The sequence below is a fragment of the Nelumbo lutea genome, chromosome 4 (genome assembly GCF_056320005.1).
Source record: "Nelumbo lutea isolate HS-2025 chromosome 4, American lotus-T2T, whole genome shotgun sequence".
In the NCBI taxonomy this organism is placed as follows: Eukaryota; Viridiplantae; Streptophyta; class Magnoliopsida; order Proteales; family Nelumbonaceae; genus Nelumbo; species Nelumbo lutea.
In genome coordinates, this window is record NC_142687.1 from 5,403,495 (window position 1) to 5,425,003 (window position 21,509).

A 21,509-nucleotide genomic window follows, 5' to 3' on the forward strand; every position below is an offset into this window, starting at 1 on the left:
TCTCGCTGAGCGCTAGGTAACAACCACCACACTGCAGGTCAATGGGGGTGGGGTAGGGCTGTAATGTAATCTGGTTAGGTTTCTATTTTCGATTTGGATTGGGATTGAATTCGGATGCTACATATCACCAATAAATTAAAGACATTGTATTCGTTTTGAAAGAAAAAAAGTATATATATATATATATATATATATAAGAGAAGAAGGAAATCTATGCAAAGTTTGCTTGTGTATGAGTATGACTGTTGCTCCTGAGGGATTAGTTAACTTTGTCTTTTAGATCAAAAGTTTTTAAAGAGGTTATTAGCTGAATTGATTACTTTCCTTTAGATATTTCATTTATTTAATTATTTCTCCCACTAAAACACAAAGCAATCAATGCTATTGAATGACATTTAAAGTTATCGAAAATCGAATCTTAATAGGATCGGGTTGAGACAAAATTCAGAATTCAGAATAGCGGATCCGATTCTATTGTAAACGGATCTAACTTTTGAACCCCAAGACCCAAGTTTACTTTAATCGAAATCGAATGTCGGATACGGACATTTATGGAATACCGTCCATTCGCTGACAGTTCAAATCTGGAGGGGCGGGGAGGGGATACCCTTTCCGTTTCAGTTTCACTACACAACTACACAAGGCAAGGTGGCGAGAGGTAACCGGCAATTCCCGTACATAAGTTATTAACACACATTAAAGAAAGAGGCCCCCAAATCCTGTCCACGTGACGATTGACGGCGTCATGGGGTGCGCAATGCACACCCCCAAGAATAAAAAAGCGACTCTCTACATTCCTCGATTGAAGTAGAAGCGTTCAATTGAGTTAAAGCCCGGCCAGACAGCTTTGGTTGGGAAGGTCGGAAGACAGTGGAGAAAAAGAAAATTGGTGGAAATGGCAACTAGGGCTAGGGCTTGAAGTTATCTCCCGAGTCCCTAAATTAGAAATCAAAGGTCAGTTATCTTCGGTCCTTCTTCTTCTTCCTTTCTCCAATTTCATTCAATCTCACTGTGCGTTTTAGAACCCTAGTCTCTATTATCAAATCAACCTTAGAAAAAGAAACTATCAAAATAAGGGAAAAGATGGCAGCGACTATTGACGGAGATGAGAGGGTCATGGCTGCAGCTCAACAGATTGTGAAAAGCTTAGGCACTCCAAAGAATGTTACGGAGGACATGATTTTAATCCTCTCCAACTTCGATAATCGCCTCTCTACCATCACCGAGTTACTTTCTAAAGGCGGTGGAGGTGCAGGTCGTAGCAAGACTGAAGAGAGACTCGAAGCAGCTGAGAAGATCGTCCTTCGCTGGAACTCCAACTCCGACACTCCTCGCCACCACACCTCACCATGGGAGGATTCGCCCGATGAGGCCGCTGCTTACCTCTCAGCTGTCGATGAGATCCTCCAGTTGACTGAGGATCTCACGCTGTCATCGGACGGTGAAATTATGGACCACGCCGAGAGCGTTCTGCAGCTAGCCATGTCGAGGCTGGAGGATGAGTTCCGCCACATCCTGATACGGAATACTGTCCCTCTTGATGCCGAGCGGCTTTATGGATCAATCCATAGAATTTCGCTTTCCTTCACCTCCAACGATGGAGACATTGAGGACTTCGAGAGCTCTGCCGAGGATGAACATGAGAGCTGCATCGAGGAGAGAGGGGGAAGTTTAGGGGACGATCTCTGTGTCGATTTGATTCATCCGGATGCCATTGCTGACCTCAAAGAGATTGCGGACAGGATGATTAGGTCGGGGTATGAGAAAGAGTGTTGTCAGGTTTACTCTAGTGTCCGTCGCGATGTTCTGGACGAGTGCTTATTGATTCTTGACGTCGAGAAGCTGAGTATTGAGGAAGTGCAGAAAATCGAGTGGAGGTCTCTGGATGAGAAAATGAAGAAGTGGATCCAGGCTGTTAAGATTGTCGTTAGGGTTCTCTTGTCCGGTGAGAAGCGGCTCTGTGATCAACTTTTCGGTGGTTCTGAACTGATCAAAGAGGTATGCTTTTCTGAGACTACAAAAGGCTGCGTGATGCAACTTTTGAATTTTGGCGAGGCGATTGCGATTGGACGAAGGTCTTCAGAGAAGCTATTTCGGATACTTGACATGTATGATGCTCTGGCGGATGTTGTCCTAGATTTGCAATCATATTTTGCCGATGAATCTTGCAATTTCGTGTATAGCGAGGCACGGGAAATACTGTCTAGGTTAGGTGAGGCAGCAAGGGGCACATTTTCTGAGTTTGAAAATGCCGTTCAAAGTGAAACGTCCCGGAAACCAATCCAAGGTGGTGAGATTCACCCACTTACGCGTTATGTGATGAATTATACAAGGTTGCTTGTCGATTACAGTGATTCACTGAATTTACTTCTAGAAGGCAGTCCAGATAGATCAGGTCGAGTGGAAGGTGATAATAACGATGCCCTGCAATTAGGCAGCATATCTCCATTAGGTCATCGCTTGCTAGCATTAATTTCATCTTTGGAATCAAACCTTGAGGAAAAGTCGAAACACTATGAGGATGCTGCAATGCAATACATATTCTTGATGAATAATATACTATACATAGTACAAAAAGTGAAAGATTCTGAACTTGGCAAGCTCTTGGGAGATCACTGGGTCCGTAAACGTCGTAGCCAGATACGGCAGTATGCCACAGGTTATCTTAGAGCATCTTGGAGCAAAGTATTGTCTTGCTTGAAGGATGAAGGTATTGGGGGCAGTGGGAGCTCGAGTAATGTATCCAAGGTGGCTCTTAAGGAGAGATTTAAGAACTTCAACTTGGGTTTTGAAGAGATATATAGGAACCAGACGGTATGGAAGGTCCCAGATCCTCAACTTCGAGAAGAGCTTCGGATATCTATATCGGAAAAGGTGATTCCAGCATATCGCTCATTTATGGGAAGGTTTGGCAGTCATCTAGAGAGTGGAAGACATGCTGGAAAATACATAAAGTACACACCGGAGGATCTAGAGAACTATTTATTGGATTTGTTTGAAGGATCACCTGGTGTCTTGCACAATCCAAGGAGAAAGCTTAGTACATAGCAGATACTGTTCATGTAATAGGTCAGCGCTCTCTATTCGCATAAGACTTGTTGGGAATTCAGATTAACTGCTGACTTCTAGCTCTGATAATTTGCTTTATTCCTTGTTATTTTAATGTTATAAGCACGGGATATCAGGATACATGGCCATACTCTATATATACTGTAATAATTATGTACATGTAATATAAATCTTCTTTGAGTGTGAACACTTGCAGGTTTCCATGAATTTATTGTTGTGAATTGCAACCAAGTAGTTTTATGGGCATAATTCGTAAAACTGGAGGTATTGTTCACTGAGAAATCCTCTGTTTCTGGCAACTGACTTCTAAGACATTACAGATACAGCTACCATTATTAGTTGAAGATTTGTATTGTTAAGCATTCAAGTACAACTTATGTTATTTCTATGTGAACTTTTGTCCTTTCCATTTTTCTCCTTCCATATGTTACCGTTTACAGTTATGAGCCTATATCATGTTTAGCCATGGTTGTCATGGAGATTGATGATTTTAATATGGAGAAATTGTTTTAGGGAATCTTGTCAGTTTATGTAGAGTTGTAAATCTCTTGGAGTCTGATTGGATTCTTGAATATGTTTAATAGTTTTTTTCTGCTACATTATAATTATGTGCATTTATACTGTAAATTTATTTATGAATACTTGCACAATGAATGATGCCCTGCTAAATTAGCTTCAAAAGAACTAGGATTCTTAGAATGGAAAGCCTATGAGCTGGACATATTTTGGAAAGTACTTATGATGTCTATATTCTTACAAATTTCTGAAGTTGGATCATTTAGGCTATGTTTGGTTTGAAGGAAAATGTAGGAAAAGGAAGGAAAGGTAGGGAAACCTTTACAACCTTGTATTGGTTTCCCTGTCTTTCCCTACTTTTTCCTTCAAACCAAACATAGCCTTAATTAACATTTAGGGGAAAAAATGAAAAGGAATCCTTCTATATTGATCACTGGAATAGTGAGTATACACGTGCCCTGGAGTTGATATGCAGCTATACTTTTTCTTCTATCCCTTTATCCGACGGGGTTAAAGTTGTATAGTAGCAGTGGTAATACTATTACCAAAATCAATTGCTGCATATCAGGGTAATTTTTTATTTGTTCTGTCTATTATTCTTTTCTGACACAACCTCTCATTTAATTCAATATTCTTTGACATGATAATTCTTTGGTTTTGTTTATTTCTAAGATCATCCACCACTCTGCTGATCCCATACCATTTTACTCAGATAGATCTACCATTTCCACGAACAACTTCCTCCTTTTTTTTTTCCTTAGGGTTAATGGGCTTATAACATAGATTGCCATACGGAGGTTGGTTTTTTATTTTTTCTGCAATTAATTATTTTAGCTTCTCAGATGCGCATCATTTCGCTATCTCGATGATCTTAAAGAAACATAAAAAAATGATTTCAAAGAAACAATCATGTGCATTCTATTGATAGTGCATCCAGTCCACGAATACCTGAGCGTATCTTTTTATGTTTTTTTGGGTAAGCATCTGTATCTGTTGATGTGTATTGATAATGTATTAACGTCCAGAGAATTAGAGTTTTCTGATCTGATGTTTTGAAGTTTCTGTATTCTTTTAACGATCAAAAAAACTTAGCACGGAGATCTATTGTGAACTGACCTTAAGGTCACAAAAGGTCATTCTTGGAAATTGCGTTTGGGTTTGTTAATTATTTGTTTATTATTCTTTGTCAGAACTAAGAAGTGGTTTGCTGAATAATGCTTTTTCTAGCAAAGCATGGTGTGTAAGCAAAAATCTCCATCCAGAAGGAACATTCGGTTCTGGTCGTAAGCATTTTTGCTTAGTACCAAAAGCATTTTTTAGTTGGGCAAGTGGTCAATAGTTATGAAAAATGTAGCTATTGATGAGATGTCCCCCAATGGTTGGATGAGATAGAGCGTTGTCCGATAAAATGGAGGATTGATGCCTTGATAGAACCCTTCAATTTTTTTTTTTATTATTTTGGAAAATGTTGATATAGTTTTTTTCTAAATTTTCACTTACAATAAGGTAATGTGAAACAAAATCTTTACAAAAAATTCTCCTCCAACTGAAATTTGTGCCTACCGAGTCTTCTTTATATTCATTTCCTAAAATAGCTTTTCGGAGATCGATAGCATTCAGTTGATTGTTATTATTGCTCAAAGAACTTCACAAAAAAAAAGAGTTTTTCTTTCATTTTTTGCATTAAAAAAATTATGTTCTTATTTTTATGTTTTATAGAAGTTGCAAATATATTCATCATTTATGTATAAGGAGAAAGAAGCATTCTTATAATAAAATATTAATCACAAAAATGGGATTCATAGTGGATTTGAAGCTCTGAACATAACTTTAAAAATAAGGGTACTAAGGATTTTCAACACTATATTTAGTTAGCATGGTCATAGAAAGAAAAATGGAATCATACTTTTCGGGGCGGGGGGGGGGGGGTTGCTGGAGCTGTGGGAGGACCAATTCCAGGCTCGGATCACGTGATGCGCGACAGGTATTTGGTAGGTTGGTGAAGATAAAAGGCGTTTGGACTTTAGAGTGAAAATGGAGAGAGATAGAGAGAGAGAGATCCCCTATTCCCCTCCATTTACAATGTGGCAAGGACATTGATTCAGATGCTTGTTTGTGAAATCCAACAAAACGGAAAACATGAAAACCATCAAGGTTTTAAAAATCGGTTAGAGGTTTTGGGTTGAACAGTCTGACCATTTGAATCGAACAGTTGGTTCATTCTAACAAAAAAAAAAAAATTAAAACCGAACGGTTTGTGGGTCAGCAAAACATGTGCGCTCGTGATTATTTATGTAACCGACTATGCATAGCGGGGTGATCAGTAAATCTCTACCAGGCTCCATCTTAGGAAGGTTGGTATCTGCAGGTGCAGGGGCAATTTAATTGAGACAGAGATCCAGAATCAATCAAATTGTAAATGGTCATCAATGATTAACGTACGAGTACTTTGATACCCTTTCCCCGATACTGAACACACAAAAATGGTTGAACTTGCTGTCATCTCGGTTATATCAAGCAATTTAGATTTTCTATTTTCTATTGGGAAAGTTGCCATAGCTCCCTTTAATTTGGAAGTCAGGAAATCGGAGAATATATGAAAATATATAACCTGATCCTCCCATGTGGCAGAGTGAGGGTCAGATTTTGAGACTGAAAAATCTGCTAGATGTTACGTTATCTGTTCTTAAAATATGGAAGATGAAAATAGGCAGCGAAGTTTTTAAAGAGTCCTTTCCACACTTTGACAACCATTACTCTAACTTCGACTAGAACCATCCGCAGAGCAGGAAAACGTAAATGAATCCTAGAGAAGTGAATGGTCGGAACTCTAACATGAGTAGTCAGTTTTAGAGGATTGTCTGTAAATGAATCCTAGAGAAAAATACTTGGGGCTTTAATGCAGGATAATTTATTGTCTGTACCGGAGCTTGGGAACCTCTAAACTTTTGCCTTGTGATTACTACATAGTAATTAGTAATTAGTAAGTGAGAAAATTCGGGCCTAGTGCCACTTTGGTCTCTGAATTTTAAAATGCATCAATTCAATGTTTAAATTTTTAAAATATGCCAATTTAATGTCCACCGTTAATCAGTCCTTAAGTGGCATGGTGATCCCAACTTTCTTGAATAGAAAAGACAAGTATTGGAGACTTGATTTTTTGTTAATGTTTGGATGGTTGGTAAAACGAATTAGATGACACTTGATGGGCATTTGTGTCTATTCAAATGCCACTTAACTGTTGGTTAACAACAGGTACTGAATTGGCATGTTTTAAAAGTACCATACCTAGCTATCATGTTTTAAAATTCCGGGATCAAAATGTCACTATGCCCAAAAGTACAGGGTATTAACTATAGGCTATAGTTACATTTTCCTTTTATTTTCTTTTTGTATAGATTGACAAGGCTCATGAAAATTACATTTGCATATTGGGAGGGCTTTCACACGGGGGCTTCTAACACTATAAGATGGGCCCACATGAAAATCCTAGAAGCCAAGTTTGGTGAAAAGCCCAGAAAGGCAACATATATTTTACTTTTAAGGTTAAACTGGCTTTCCTATGAAGCTAGTTTTAGTAGCTTCGTAGCTCAATCAATGCAGATGAAGCCCTCCCAAACAGGCTCTTAGTCCTACAAAATGCAAAATTGGCATGTATGCCTCTGAGAACGAGTAATATGACCAATTAAAGAAAAATAAAAGACATCATCTTGGCCATATTAAATACAATTCACAAATTGACATTTACCTCCTATCTTGTAAGGTTATGTACAACTCTAGTTTTTCAAGGGAGAACGAGAAATCAATGTAATTGATTTCTATTCTAACATCCTAATGTTAAGAACATTGAATCTATAGATTTTTCGAAGTCTTATTTAATTTGTCATGCCAATTTTATCAGCTTAAATAAGAGGTAGGGCTTAAAATAACCTATAATCGTCCTAAACGTGTGGGTTCAAACTATGTGAACACAATAGACCATAACACAAAGAGCCTGAAGTTCTGTGGATTTGATCGCACACCTCTTATTTGGAGGGATACTAAGTGACCATTTCACAATTGGGGCCATTGCTTCCTTGATCATCATTAATTTTAATCCTTTGTTCATCCTACATCACATCTGGAGACTGGAATTTTATGCTTTTTCGAGTCGGTTCCATCTCTCTTTTATGCGGGTTCCCTGCTCAATGTTCCAGAAATGTGGTATAAGATGCAATTTTACCTGATACAAGCATAAGAAAACAGGTCGTCCTACCTGTTTAAACTCCAAAAAAAACCTGACCCATTTGTGAGGGGGGGGGGTCGATGATTCAAAATTCTCAATATACACAATTTGTATATCGAGAGTTTCAAATCACTAAAAGTTTTTTTTAATGATTTCACCAAAACTCTTAATATTTAAGGTGATGTTTGTCATCAACGATGATTTCTCCTTGCTGATTATTCAGAAATTATCAATTTCTAGAATCAGTGATTTTTTTGAAAAATCATCAAATAATTGTTGTTTGATATCATTTATGTCATATAAGCTGATTTTTGAGAAACAAACTTTGAGTCTGTTTGGTGCTGATTTTTAAGGGCTGATTATTTTGTGCCATGTTGGATGCCATGTCATCTTCAAAAAACCCAAATCAGTTAAAAATAAAAGAATCACCATAAAAGGTGATCCCTGAAAATGGCTGATTTCAATAATTGATTTTTGGCTGATTTCCCAGAAATCAACATAATCAACCAACCAAATAAGAAAAAATTCACTGATTCTTCAAGTTCTGATTGTGAATCCTATGTAGCATCGATTTCTGGAAAATCATCATTGATGCTAAACATCACCTAAAAAATTAAAACCCAGACTTCTAATATACAACATATCCGTGGCTTTAAAAAAATGATATATATCATATGATATGCACCAATATGTTCCAATAGTTTGAAGTTTGAACTTTGGGCTCCGTTTGGAAGAGTGCAGAGTGCAAATACCAATATGATCAAGCAAATATAAATGAAGCATATATACATGAACCATGCACATGTTTGTATTTGCACCCTTTCTCAAGGTTCAACCCAATTAGATTCCGTAAATGGAAACCATGTATTTAACATTAAACAATACAAAGTTGTGTCAACTTGAAAATCGTACAGTGTTTGGTCTTTTCCCATTTTAGATCGAAATACCTAAAGATGAGCATGCGAACAGTCTGAAAAAGGCAAAAGTAGGAAGCTTCAAATGAAAACTCTTTTGATCTTTTCACGCTAAAATTAGCATTACCAGCTGTTCTTAACAAAACCCAGTAGGCCATGAGCCCATGACACTTACCAAATCGTCTTTAAAGACAAAGACCCCAAAAAACCCAACGTGTCTTCTCGTCTATTAGGCTATTAGGCTGTCAAAAGATCTACCTAAAGACTCCCCACGCATACTTGGAAGGTTTTTACTTTTTAGAGCTTCCCCAAGTTTTAACAGTTCAGTTTGTTGCTGCTGCGGTTTTTTTTTCGGTATACACAAATGCTGTTTCTTCATTTATGTAACCATTACACTAAACTTTTTATTTTCCTTAATATCAAAAAAAAAAAAAAACAGCCATTACACTAAACAGGGAGTGCTGTGCCGAACAAGAAGACACAGTGAAACCAATCGTTTTAAAAACTCGAGTGTTCAGTGAATCGTACTTTGATACAGCCTACAGGAATGATGAAAATAAATTCAGAAACAGGAATCACAGTTTCGGTCATGGACAAATCAGAACACCCGGCCCAACAAACTTACAATTGGAGTTTTGAATAAGGGTAGCCTTTTATTCTCGAGGAATTCCTCAAGGCTTAGAATACTTAAGCTACCATAACAGAGCAATTCAAAACAAAGTGGCTCATCCGATTACCACCACCCCCAAGAAACCTCCACTTGAGATCATTGGCATTGGGATCCGGAGAGCAAATGCATATAGTCATCCCATGCCCATGGCCTCCATAACCGTAAGATGTTGCAGTCCCACCAATTACAAGCAGCTCATCACCCAGAGACTTGAAAGCTACACCCCAACCTCTGCTCTGATCAGCTCTTACTGGGACCATCCCCATATCCTTCCATGAATTGCTCTTCTTCAAGTACACCATCAGATGGTTAGAAGAAGCTTCCAGCAAGTAGAGCTCGTTGTTCACAACTGCAACAAGAGGTGGAGAACGCGAAGTCGAAACTGGAGCATCCTTCAACATGTCTGGAATTAATCCCCATGAGTTCCTTTCAGAATCATAGAACTCCCCGCAGGTGAGATCAACTCCCCTTTCATTTTGCCCTCCAACCACGTAAAACTTATTGTCCATGTAACACCCTGAACACAGCTTCCTCCGCCGATGCATCCTGGGAAGTGGAACCCATGATTCATCATCAGGGTTATACTTCTCTGCTGAACTTAATATCTCCATGCCGGTCCCCATCCCAATCCCACCGGCCACGCACGCAACATTTCCGCAGCTGGCGGATGCAAATAAGCATCTTGGACTAATCATCGAAGGACCCCTGAACCATCTGTCCGTCGTCAAGTCATACCTCCAGATAGCCACACCCTCAATCTCTTTGCCCGATACAAGCAGGTGGGTTCCTGCGCAAAACGATTCTTTATCACCAGCCGCGAAGCACGGGTCGGATGGCAAAATCGGAAGTTTCCTGCATGACATGAATCGCCGATCGAATGCCCACCAACGCGACTCCCCGCTTGCCAACACGAAAACCGACGGCTCCATAATCCCAATATGTCTCCTAATCTTGTAGAGCTCACCGCTCCTTAGTAAATCCAAATAGCGTTTGTTTACAAAGCAAAACTTCCCATATTCCGATCTCGGAATCCTAGCCAAGATCAGAAGTGCCAACTCATCACTGAGGGAAGGAACGTAAGAATAATCTGCATCCTGAAGTTCTACATCCGATGAACCAACAACATCCTCGCCTTCCTTGGTATAAAATCCATCCAAGCTCTCATCGGTGTTGTGGTTGTGGAGACTCTCAGAAACCCTAGTCTTCTTGGACGAAGAATTATGATTGTTCACCCACGAACCATTACCAAAACCTTGGTCGATCACACCTTTCCTACCATTCAAATTATTCTTACGGCTATGAGAACCACCTTCCTCCCCCTTCGACATCGATTAGGACTTTCTCCAAACCTAGAAATAGCTTTCTATATGAAAAATCAATTCAATTCACACAAAGCACTAATCACCAAATATAGGGACAAAAAAGACCCAGCTGTGAAATTCCAAAGTGAGAACAATGTCCCTTTTTCTTTAGTGTGATGGATAGATCAAGAGATGAAAAGAAAATCCAAGACGAAACCAAAGAAGAGTATTCTTGGAAGGAGGAAGAGGTATATAAGAAGATAAGAAACAAGATAAGAAACGTACCAGAGAAGCCATGACCGGCGGTTATAGGGGGGATCAACGAGATCGAAATGGATCGTCGCGATTTTCTAGAGATAGAATTTTGTCTGGATGGAAGAAGGGTTGAATTAGGTATAAATGAGGAGGAAGAGGAAGAAGAGAGGAAAGGGAAAAGGCCATTAAGGCACAGAGATCAGAGTGGCGGTGTAAGGGTTCGTTCCCCATTCTCTCTGGATTTAAGATTAAATTAGTCGGCTTGCTGAGATTAAAATACGTTGAAATTATGATAGACGACATCGTCGATTTCGGAAAAGGTAAGAGAAAGAGAGGAAGAGGATATGAGAGAGAGAGAGAGAGAGAGAGAGAAAGAGAGAGAGATGGACTGTTGTCTGTGTTCGTTTTGCATATGATATAAATTATTTATTTATTGAGGAAGAATCATTTTTTTTTATTTTTTCTGTTAAATGCTTTTAACCCCTTTTTATAAAGTGGTGAAGTAGGATAATGGCAGAGGCGCAAAGCTCAGTTCTTGTGTCGCTTCTTTTTTATCATAAATAAATAAATAATTGTAAGTATGCCTACAAATGAAGGGGGCAGATTACAAGAAGGGAGGGGTCCAGAGCAATTGCTATATAATATATATATATAATAAAACATACTTTAAAAAATAAAAAATAAAACAAAAACATAATAATTCTACCATTCAGATTCAGTAAATATATTCATCCCCTTCCCAAACTTCTCTGTGAACTGTGATATGATTTACAGAATTCATCTTATTACTTATTAGAGGTTCAGCAGGGAATTATTAATTAATTTTTCTTTTTTTTTTTAAGTCTATTACACCAGTAGGTACTCCCTCCCTATCCCTAGTGCCACCTGACCTGAGGAGTGAGGGCTGAGCTAGATAAGATGCTCGTCATTGTGTTGTGCATTTCAGCTGGCACTCATTTTGGGTTGGTGATGGTGCAGAAATTGTGTTATTTTGATCAAACGGTCAGAAAAAAAAATTGATTTGATTTGGACCACCTGTTTTGTTATTGACCCCTTGGTCCCACCACCCACATGCATTATACGTGGACTTCGCTAGCCTATTTCTCATGAACCGAACTGATGATTATGATTAGACTTTGGTTTCTGCACATCTAGGCTAGAGAATGAAATTGATTTGGACCCGATCTCACATGGATGTATCAATAGTTCGATATCCGATTGCTTTTGGGCTTAGATTATAGGCCAAGCCCTAAAAGAAAATTGCAAATATGGAGGAGGAGTCCATTCTCAGTCCAAGCTATAATAGTTATATTTTTATATTCTAGAAAAATGGGAATCTTTCGATGATCTAAATTCTAAACCTGCTGAACAGAGAAAAAGGCAAAGACTGTAGAGCAGTATCAACAGTCCATTAAAGTGAAGACCTTTGGTTTACATGCACGCAAATACACATCTTCTAATCTACCCGAAAGCGAAAAAAAAGTCAATTTGATTGGATAGTTGGATCAGATAAGAGTGTTTTTTAAAGGTAAAGCTTACATTGATTATGACTTACATTGATGAGGAAGAAAAATACCACCATATTAAGTTAAATATTATTAAATAGAAGGAAAAAAAGCAAGGAAAGCTAACGGGCATAGATGTCATATCTAAATAATCTATCGCCACCACTGATACAGTCAACATTGGTGCATCGATGATGATGTGCATGTGAATGGCATAGACGTTCACGATCCGTGGATGAATATTATAACACGAGTCCAAAACACTATAGTATTTGTTATGTTATGCCTTAAAAAGCTGGTTCTTGATCAAAAATCTTTTTTGTTTATTAAATTAGTCTTGACCAATTGCATTTCAAAAAAAATGGCAGCCCTAACCCTAAAAAGTGGAAATCAATTGGACAAAGCGTTAAGCCTTCCTTATCCTTCATTTTCTCTATAATATAATTTACTTAATATTTTTTTTCCTAAAAAGGTTTAAGTACGTACATGGTTGATCTCCCCTGAATCCTGATTAGTGGGGTTGGATTTGCCTGATACACTTGATTTCTTTGGAAAACATAAAAAACAACATTTTAAAACTTAAAAACCCCTAGGCTAAGAGCAAGTCCCAAACATCAATGTCATAAATCATCATAATGGTTTCTTGTATTTGAATCGTCCATTAAAATAAAGAAATGCTACACAAAATACAGGCGTCAGGCGGAGGTTAGTCCCTTTCAGTTTAAGGGTTTCAAAAAAGAACCCATTTGGTTCTTTTTATTTTTTAAGCAACTCCACCTTTGACCTTTTCCTATATCAAATATCAAACCCCCCTCCCTCCTTAATGTTTGTTATGGCACGAGACTATGGCAATTAACAAGGACCTTGTTAAGCAGCCAGTTAATCTGACAATGTAGAGTGGTATGGCAAGCTAACATAGTTGAATCGATTGGCTTATCCTACACTAGGTTTAGGGTTTTCGACTTGGTTCCCTTTTCCAATGGGCTTTGTCTTGCAAGTTGCAACCAATCATTTTTCTTGTTTAATCTAATCTATCTAGAGTTTCGTTTTCCCTTTTTCCAACCCTATATAAATAAGCTTTTTAAAGCTGGGTTGTGACCCTATACAATCGCTTCCACTATTTAATCTGTGTCCTCTTCTTACCACGCACGCCTTTACAGAAACATAGGGCTGAGACTGGGACCAACCTTGGCCGTCTGAGATACCAAGATAAAGAGGAGACGCATTAAAGACGAAGCCATGACATGTTGAATAGAATACACATCTCTGCCCTGTCTGTGACGTGCCGGTATGATTGAATGTGTCTGTCTGATCAAAATTATAAAAAATAAAAAAGGTTAAGCCTTCTTCAAGGTTGATGGATCATGTATCTATTTTATAAGTCTCATCACATGACACCCGACTTCCTTATATTTTTTGTTTTGCTTAGCATTGGCGTTGCCACAAACTCACTACCAATTGTTTGTGGGTCGGGAGGTTTCTATCAATGTCCCAATGTTCTAGTAGGATTCAAAACAATTTTGCCCACTTGAATACAACCCTGTCCTACTGGTTTCACAACAATGCTGCCCTCCATGTTCTTGCTAGTTCCTAATGATTTAGGCTTAGATTAATTAAGTTGTGCAATCAATCTAAAAATGGAATAGGAGCAGCAGTGATGTATCTGCTTTCCCCGTTACAGGTTGGCGTAGGCCCTACATCAATCTTCTTTAACCCCAATTTTCTGTTTTGGCTACATTGAACATATTCTTCAACAGTGTTCCCGTGCCCCCCCCCCTCCCCAAAGGCCTGATCTTATTACTGCCATCTAAATAGTAGATGAATTTTTTAAACATAAAAAAGAGGTTTCAGACGTTGGATGGTTAGGATCATTAGACCACCATGCCTTCAATGGAAGTCATTTGACAACTCAAATCTATAGTAACAGCCAATTTGTTTCATGAAAAGTTACAAATAGGTAAATAAATCACAAGTGTTTCTTCAGAGTTCCAATTCTCATTGAACACAATAACCAGGCACAAGATTGTAATAAAAACGCTTGGAACTGCATACCTGAGCAAAAAATCTGTTGAGGTACAGAGCTAGCTGCAATGAACTTCAAGGTTGTACAGCCTCCAGAAGCTTCTCATAAACCTCTCTGGCAGACAAATCCTCAACCTGAAGAAACATTTAAAATATTGGGAAAAGAAGTCCACCAAAACACCAAGAAAGCAAAAAGAAATACAGGAAATGATAAAGAAAAAGGACCATTTTCCTCTATTGGGATTAAAAATCAAAACGAATTCTTGTTTAACCTAAGATAGGAAAGGACAACTGTCCAAGGTGGAACAAGGAAACGAACATCATTCACTCTTTGAGGGTAAGAAATTTTATCTTCGTTTCCAGCTTTTCTTTTAAGCTATGTTTGGTTTGAAGGAAAAGGTTGGGAAAGGAAGGGAAAGACAGGGAAACCAATACAAGGTTTGTAAAGGTTTCCCTACCTTTCCCTTCCTTTCCCTACATTTTCCTTCAAACCAAACATAGCCTTAGGGTAAGAAATTCAGAGATTCTTAAACAAAGCCAGGATCTGTTGCAAGAACTTCAGATGCTGATTCCCATATAGCTTGGTTCTTTCGGTTAATGAGATGCGAAAACCTTCCAAGTGTCATAATGTTTGTTTGTGTGAGTTTTGCATGTATCAAATTATGCAATTCAAAGCTGCTAACAGATTTCTACCAAGCCCACCTCTTCCATGTTGCCCACTCAATTTTAATGTTAATGAAAAATCAAATTCAAATGAAGTTATAAAAAGAAAAGAATCAGTTTCCTATGGCATCAAAGCTTTAATAACCACAGTTCAGTTAGCACATTGCCATGTAAAGGCATAATCTTGAAAACTTGAAATATGAAAAAATGACCACATCTAAATGTAAAGGACGCATTCCTCCATATTTAACAGTTAGATTTATCTCATACCATAATGTCGTACCAAGGCTATGAGCCTATGACATAAATGCTGATAAAAATTTTAATTGCATAGACTGCTTAGGGAGAACTGATGACTTGATAGTTGAAATGTTCAATCAGTTCAGCATTACTCCAAAGTGAAGATGCAGAGTTAACTCTGCAAAAATCCAAGTTTTCCATCGTATGGCCACTGAACTTCACGTGCACCCTGCTCTGTCCCGACTTGAATCCTTACTTACCTACTGACTGATTGACCCAAGTCCCAACTATTGGAATACCAAAAAAAACAATGCCCAGGGATGAAAATTTGCTAGGAAATCACATATACGTCCCATATCTGCTTACGTCCAGAACAAATACTACATGAGTAGCAAACTCACCACAAGGAGCTTTGATTTATTATTCCACCCCCTTTGAAGAGTCATCTGGCTCAGGGATGAAAATTTGCTAGGAAATCACATATGCATCCCATATCTGCTTACGTCCAAAACAAATACTACATGAGTAGCAAACTCACCACAAGGAGCTTTGATTTATTATTCCACCCCCTTTGAAGAGTCATCTGGCTCAGCCTTAGACCCAAAACCTGTGTGAAGAACAAAAGCCTGTAAGCTCCAGCTTTATGCTTTCCATAAACATATTTACAATGGATTAGGTATTCCCTTTAGCCTAATAAAAGAGATGAAACACACTTTGCCCATAAACTCCAACAGCTCATTGTTGGCTTCCCCCCGGGCAGCAGGTGCAGCTACAGTCACTCGAACATCATCAGCATTTACTCCTGATATGGGTGAATTACATTAGAGGTTCAGTAAGTTGTTTCTTTCAACAATGTGATGACTAAAAGCAAATTTAAAATCTAAAGCATAAGCCCATTGTTGTCTTCAAATAATGTTTTCATTGTTTCTCCCTTTTATACATGTGTAAGTAATAACATCGTAGTTGGATGTTTGTGAGGAAAGAAGGAATTATGTTAAACAATATCAAAGGATTTCTTTGAAAAAAGAGAATGGACATGGTATTGCTACATTCAATGGAAATAAAAATGTTTAGGAAGCCGCATGCATGACAAATAAAACAGATCAGGAGAATCAATAGCAACCCTTCCAATATAAGTGGTTGGTTTTCTCAACAAGAAGTGTCAAGTACATTTAAGTAGATGCTATATATAAAATGTAAAGATGTTAGATCAAGTATATATAAAATATGGATATAAGACGATTATATTAATTACTTGTGACAGCAGAACGTTGTGCACGGTCCTCCACTTCTATTGCCACTTGAACAAGGCCACCTTCTAATTGTGATATGCAGGGTGGCACAGGAGCATCCTGCATACATTAAAAACCCAAAAACAATAGTAAATCAATTTAGAACATTAAAGTCATGGATGGCAGAGTACTTGTTGTCTTAAAAGAAGGATGAACTTCGTTTGCAGGGAAAACTACTAGATTGGGATTGAAGATGCCCCTTGACTGCAATTTTGGTGCAGAAAATAACCAGCACCATTACAGGAGGGAAAAGGAATAGGGTAATACCAAGAAAATTTTATAAATTCTGCTCCACAAGAATAAAGCAAGCATCAAGTAGTCCAAGCAAAAGTTGCAACGACTCAGGTTCAATGCTATTTGTTAATGCACACTTCCTCCTTGTGATAGCAGAATTTAAATGAAACTGCTGGAAGGCCTGACCGCCTGAGTAACCAGGAAGATTAAGTCTTCACAACTTACTGCATAACCACCTCTGTTTTGATTGACTGACAGGAAGAAAATAAGCATTTCTTATCATTAACAATGATCAGATTTTATTGCAAGAAATATGTGAATATACAAGTTAGTTTCCTACCCTAATGTTGAGAAGGGAACTGGAAACAAAAACAATAAAGGTGAAGGACAGAAAAACCCCAGATTGGCTTTTTTGGAGAAAGATAGAGAGGTATTTAAGGATTTTTCTGGGTGTAATAGGAGGGAAGAGGGGCTTTGTTGTATTTTCCCTTAGGCATAGAGTATGGTACACTTTAAAGGGCTTTAACATGAACTGCCCTCCTTTTGTACACTTCTATACTTTCTACCCTGCAAAGAAATCTTCTTTGATTGATTAAAAAACAAATGAAAAAGCAAGTTTACAGTTTTTCTTTCTTGTATTATATAAAGTAAGGAAATGAAATAAACGAGACATGAATAACAGGATATATTTCTATGAGATGCAAGTTTCTTATACCTGAGGATTGGTTTCTGCTGCAACTGAGCTAAGTGAACCATCAACAATGTAAATAAAAGGAGCAGTTTCCAAATCTTCTTCTGCACGGTAACAAACAAAAAGTCCACAACCCATACAGCTCATACGGAATTGTTTTTCCAATTTCCCTTCGCCACTGGATAACAAAGATTGACGGTTCATATGAGCTCAAATGTCTGTAAGAATAATTTACTTGTAGCTTGAAACCCTAATAACTAAATGCAAAATAGTTGCTAAGCTTGAAGGTTCAAAGTTATTTCATCGACGACAACACCCAACTACCTGAAAAATACAAAAGCAGTAAATTCTGGCCAATTACATAGATCAGAGATATATTCTCTTTCTTAGAAAAGAAAATGTTGAACAATTAAGAAAATGAGTGGAGAAACCAATATGATGCTCCAGAATCATCATAATCATCATCCATGCCTTATCCCAACTATATGGGGTCCGCTAGATGAACCCATATAGTTGGGATAAGGCTTGGATGATGATGATGTTTATTTTGGAGCATCATATTGGTTTTCTGCACTTCTTTTCTTAATTGTTCAACATTATACTTTCCTAAGAAAGAGAAGATATCTCTAATCTATGTAATTGGCCAGAATTTACTAGGTTTTATATTTTTCAGGTAGTTGGGTGTTGTTGACACAACGGAAATGAAAATGTTCCACTTCCACTCATGGCACAATGTGATAACATCTTTGCTTCAGGTGGGTAGGGAGCATCAAATACATAAAAATAAAAAAGGTTATCTTTACAAATACCGTTTCAGAAGAACTTTTCCTGCTTCATTGGTATTCAACCTCGCGAGATGCTTCTTCTTGTCTAGCACATGTGCTTTATCGGTTTTCCTTTTTGGCATTTTCTGCAACTGAGTATCTTGGAACCAATATGGTTTAGTAAGAAGGGCAATTTACTATTTGGGGAAATTTCTATTCAAAGAAATATACAAAATAAATAGACGTGTTCAGGCCTCCAAAACAGAAATACAAGGGTCTCGAAATATTTATACACATTATTCTCTGCATTCAATTAAGAACAAATCAAACAGATTTTGAAACCAATTTCGTTCATAAAAATAGTGCGACCACAAGTCCTTCTACATAGACCACCCAGCGAGTGATAAGGAAACGTCTATCAAAAACTAGTTAAGAGAAAACGAATCCATGGCCATAGTTTTTCCAAAATCACTTGTCTCGGGAACCAAATTTAAACACAGGCTAGACGGAGAACTATTAGACATCCTATTTACCCGTAAAAGCAGAGAGAATTGAGAAAAAATAAAGGAAAAAAGTTTTCAAATACCAAAAGTACGACCCTGGTATCCAGAAAGAACCAAAACCCCAGGGTGAAAACAACAGAAACCGGCGTTCGATCAAGAGTTTCGAGTTTCACGGAAACAGCGATCTTCAGATTTGGCAGCATAGATAATGAACGTAGTGGAAGAAACCCTAGAAACGTAAACACAGGGACGACAGAAGAAAGATTATAATGATGATGTAGAAAGAGAACCTGTTATGAGGACATGAGAGCCGCAGTGTTTGCAATAGTAGACGAAGAGGTCGGACTGAAGGCCATCGGGGGCTGCATCTTCACTCGAGTACGTATGGGTTGTCCTCTTCGGCATGCTCCGAGTCTCTCTTTCTCGTTCTCCCCCACTTCCCCTGACCTGACCCTGTTCGTCAGTGCTACTGCTTCCCCTCCACTCTAACCAAGTAACCAACTTAACTTCCCGGATCCCTTTTCGATGTCGAGAGTAACCGAGCCGTCATGTCAATGGGTCGTATTTGGTTCGGGTCGTTCTGTACCGGTACCGGACCGATTTCCATATGATAGACCCATAACCGTTACAACACAGTCGGGTCTGACCCGATTAAACTGCTACAGTTGTTTTGGATTCGGGTTAGCTAAATGTGATGGCTGTTTAGCGGGCTGTGGAACCAATGATGAGGTTCCACGCCAGTAACCAACCAACTTACCTTCCCGGGCCCTTTTTGGATATCGAGAGTAATGGAGTTGGCATGTCGATGGGTCGTATCTGGTTCGGGTCATGTTGTACCGGTACCAAACCGATTTCCATATGATAGACCCATAACCGTTACAACACAATCTGGTCTGACCCGATTAAACTGATACACATGTAGCTAAATGTGATGGCTGTTTTGCGGGTTGTTCCACGCCAGTAACAAATAGGCTGGCAATTATGATCCCAATCCATCTGACCCACCCAATACATCAATTCTAATGATGGGTCAACATGGATCGAGTGACCCATTAGGGTCAAGGTAGGGTTGGGTCAAAGGTTACCCATTGATCCTCAACTTAAAGACTACACTTAGACACACTGACAATTTTCTTCTTAGGGTTTTCTTCTTCTCTCTTCACAAAACCACCAATGATATTATTTAGGGCCCGCTCAAGTGCGTTGTTTCTCGCTCAAATCGTTGTCATCATTCTCGCCTTCACCAGCAATGATGTCAGTTTGTTGAATCGTTGCACCATGATCTCGAATCAATGGCAAAATGGTTTCAAAACGCTGGTTCAAGCTTACTGTCGGTGTTCCTTCTCCCTGAGCTTTGAATCAACAACATTGATGCTTCCTTCTTCTAAAATATTGATGTAGACAAAGGAACAGAGGAGAAGATTGACGCCAACAATTGAACGAAGGAAGGAGCAACAGGGGCGAGCAAGATGATGCCAACAATTGAACGAAGGAAGGAGGAGAAACAGGGATGATTGAACAGAGGAAGGAGGAGAACAGGGGCAAGCAAGATGATGTCCGCGAGTACAACGGGACCATCTGATCTAGAGGCCGCCGCAACCATTTTTTTGATATTTTTTTTTATTATTTTGTATATTTTATGGATTTTTTGTTTTTTTTTGATAAATCATTTTAATTGAAATATATAATGAAGATTGGATGATTATTATTTAATCATTTTCTATGATTTTATTCTATTCTTTGGTTGAAATATATATATAAAATTTCATCATTTTTATGTATTTTTTTCTATTTTTACCTGAAATATATAATTTTTGGAGATTTTTATTATCATTTTCTGTATTTTTTGTGATTATTGTTTTTAGTTGAAATATACAATTTTTTTGGGTTTTATATTTAATTTATTATTCTACAATTTCTGATTTTTTTGGACGAAAATATTTTTTTTAATTTTGATTATTAGTATGTTTTCAGTAATTTCTATCAATTAATTTCAGAAAGTAGATTGGAGATGCTTGAGGTAGTGATAGATATGAATAAAAACTTGGGAAAATAAACATTTTGGTCAAAATTAACTATATGAGCATTTTGAACATTTGTGTGCCTCTTGTAAGAGGATTCTAACATAAAAGGGTCTACGTGCAACTGTATTAAAAAATTCAGTGGTGGTGATTGCAACTTCCATACCTCAGGATAGGTTTTCAGAAATCTAAATTACAGCCCCTCCTAGTCTACTAGGAGCCCCTTGTAAACCACATCCTGTCTATGAATTTGGCATCAATCCAGGGGCAAAATTCAGTCCACCCCTAGAAATCTTATCTCCACCCTAGGGGTGGACTTAACCATAAAAACCCCAAACTTTTTAGTATCAGTTTCCACTAGCGTTTAAAGGGAGAAACCTTTAACCAGCAGTCACGCAGGTAGCCCCCTATAAACCACATCCTGCCTGTGAATTTGACATCAATCCATGGGCAAAATTTAGTCCACCCCTAGAAATCTTATCTCCACCCTAGGGGTGGACTGAACTATAAAAACCCCAAACTTTTTAATATCAGCTTCCACTGGCGTTTAGAGGGAGAAACCTTTAACCAGTCGTCACGCAGGTATGGGGCCAGTTGTAGAGTGACACAAACACCAAAAAAATA

The 21,509-nt window shown here is 38.2% G+C and overlaps 1 protein-coding gene and 2 pseudogenes across 12 annotated transcripts; 1 reads left to right on the forward strand and 2 right to left on the reverse strand.

Moving 5' to 3' along the window:
* The first annotated feature begins 672 nt into the window (after positions 1 to 672).
* On the forward strand, positions 673 to 3,258 carry LOC148853545 (exocyst complex component EXO70B1 pseudogene; annotated as a pseudogene). Its single transcript, XR_016094895.1, has one exon. The product of XR_016094895.1 is annotated as an exocyst complex component EXO70B1 pseudogene (transcript).
* A 4,017-nt stretch (positions 3,259 to 7,275) lies between these two features.
* LOC148853546 (UPF0235 protein At5g63440-like) lies at positions 7,276 to 20,459 on the reverse strand. 10 transcript variants are annotated; one of them, XM_088983985.1, is made up of 9 exons: positions 19,155 to 19,382; positions 18,407 to 18,521; positions 17,622 to 17,775; positions 16,636 to 16,732; positions 16,094 to 16,182; positions 15,919 to 15,987; positions 15,782 to 15,826; positions 14,508 to 14,612; positions 7,653 to 7,765 (listed from the first exon to the last, which is right to left on the reverse strand). In XM_088983985.1, the coding sequence occupies exons 1-8, from the start codon at positions 19,267 to 19,269 to the stop codon at positions 14,553 to 14,555; spliced, it is 744 nt and encodes a 247-aa protein (XP_088840111.1). In that variant the 5' UTR covers positions 19,270 to 19,382; the 3' UTR covers positions 7,653 to 7,765; positions 14,508 to 14,552. The 10 variants fall into 10 exon arrangements, with proteins under 10 accessions (XP_088840115.1, XP_088840119.1, XP_088840111.1 ...); XM_088983987.1 differs by lacking the exon at positions 7,653 to 7,765 and adding an exon at positions 13,509 to 13,763; XM_088983989.1 differs by lacking the exon at positions 15,782 to 15,826 and having other exon boundaries at positions 7,276 to 7,765.
* On the reverse strand, positions 9,181 to 11,353 carry LOC148853547 (F-box/kelch-repeat protein At3g27150 pseudogene; annotated as a pseudogene). Its single transcript, XR_016112822.1, has 2 exons — positions 10,981 to 11,353; positions 9,181 to 10,743 (listed from the first exon to the last, which is right to left on the reverse strand). The product of XR_016112822.1 is annotated as an F-box/kelch-repeat protein At3g27150 pseudogene (transcript).
* Positions 20,460 to 21,509: the final 1,050 nt, after the last annotated feature.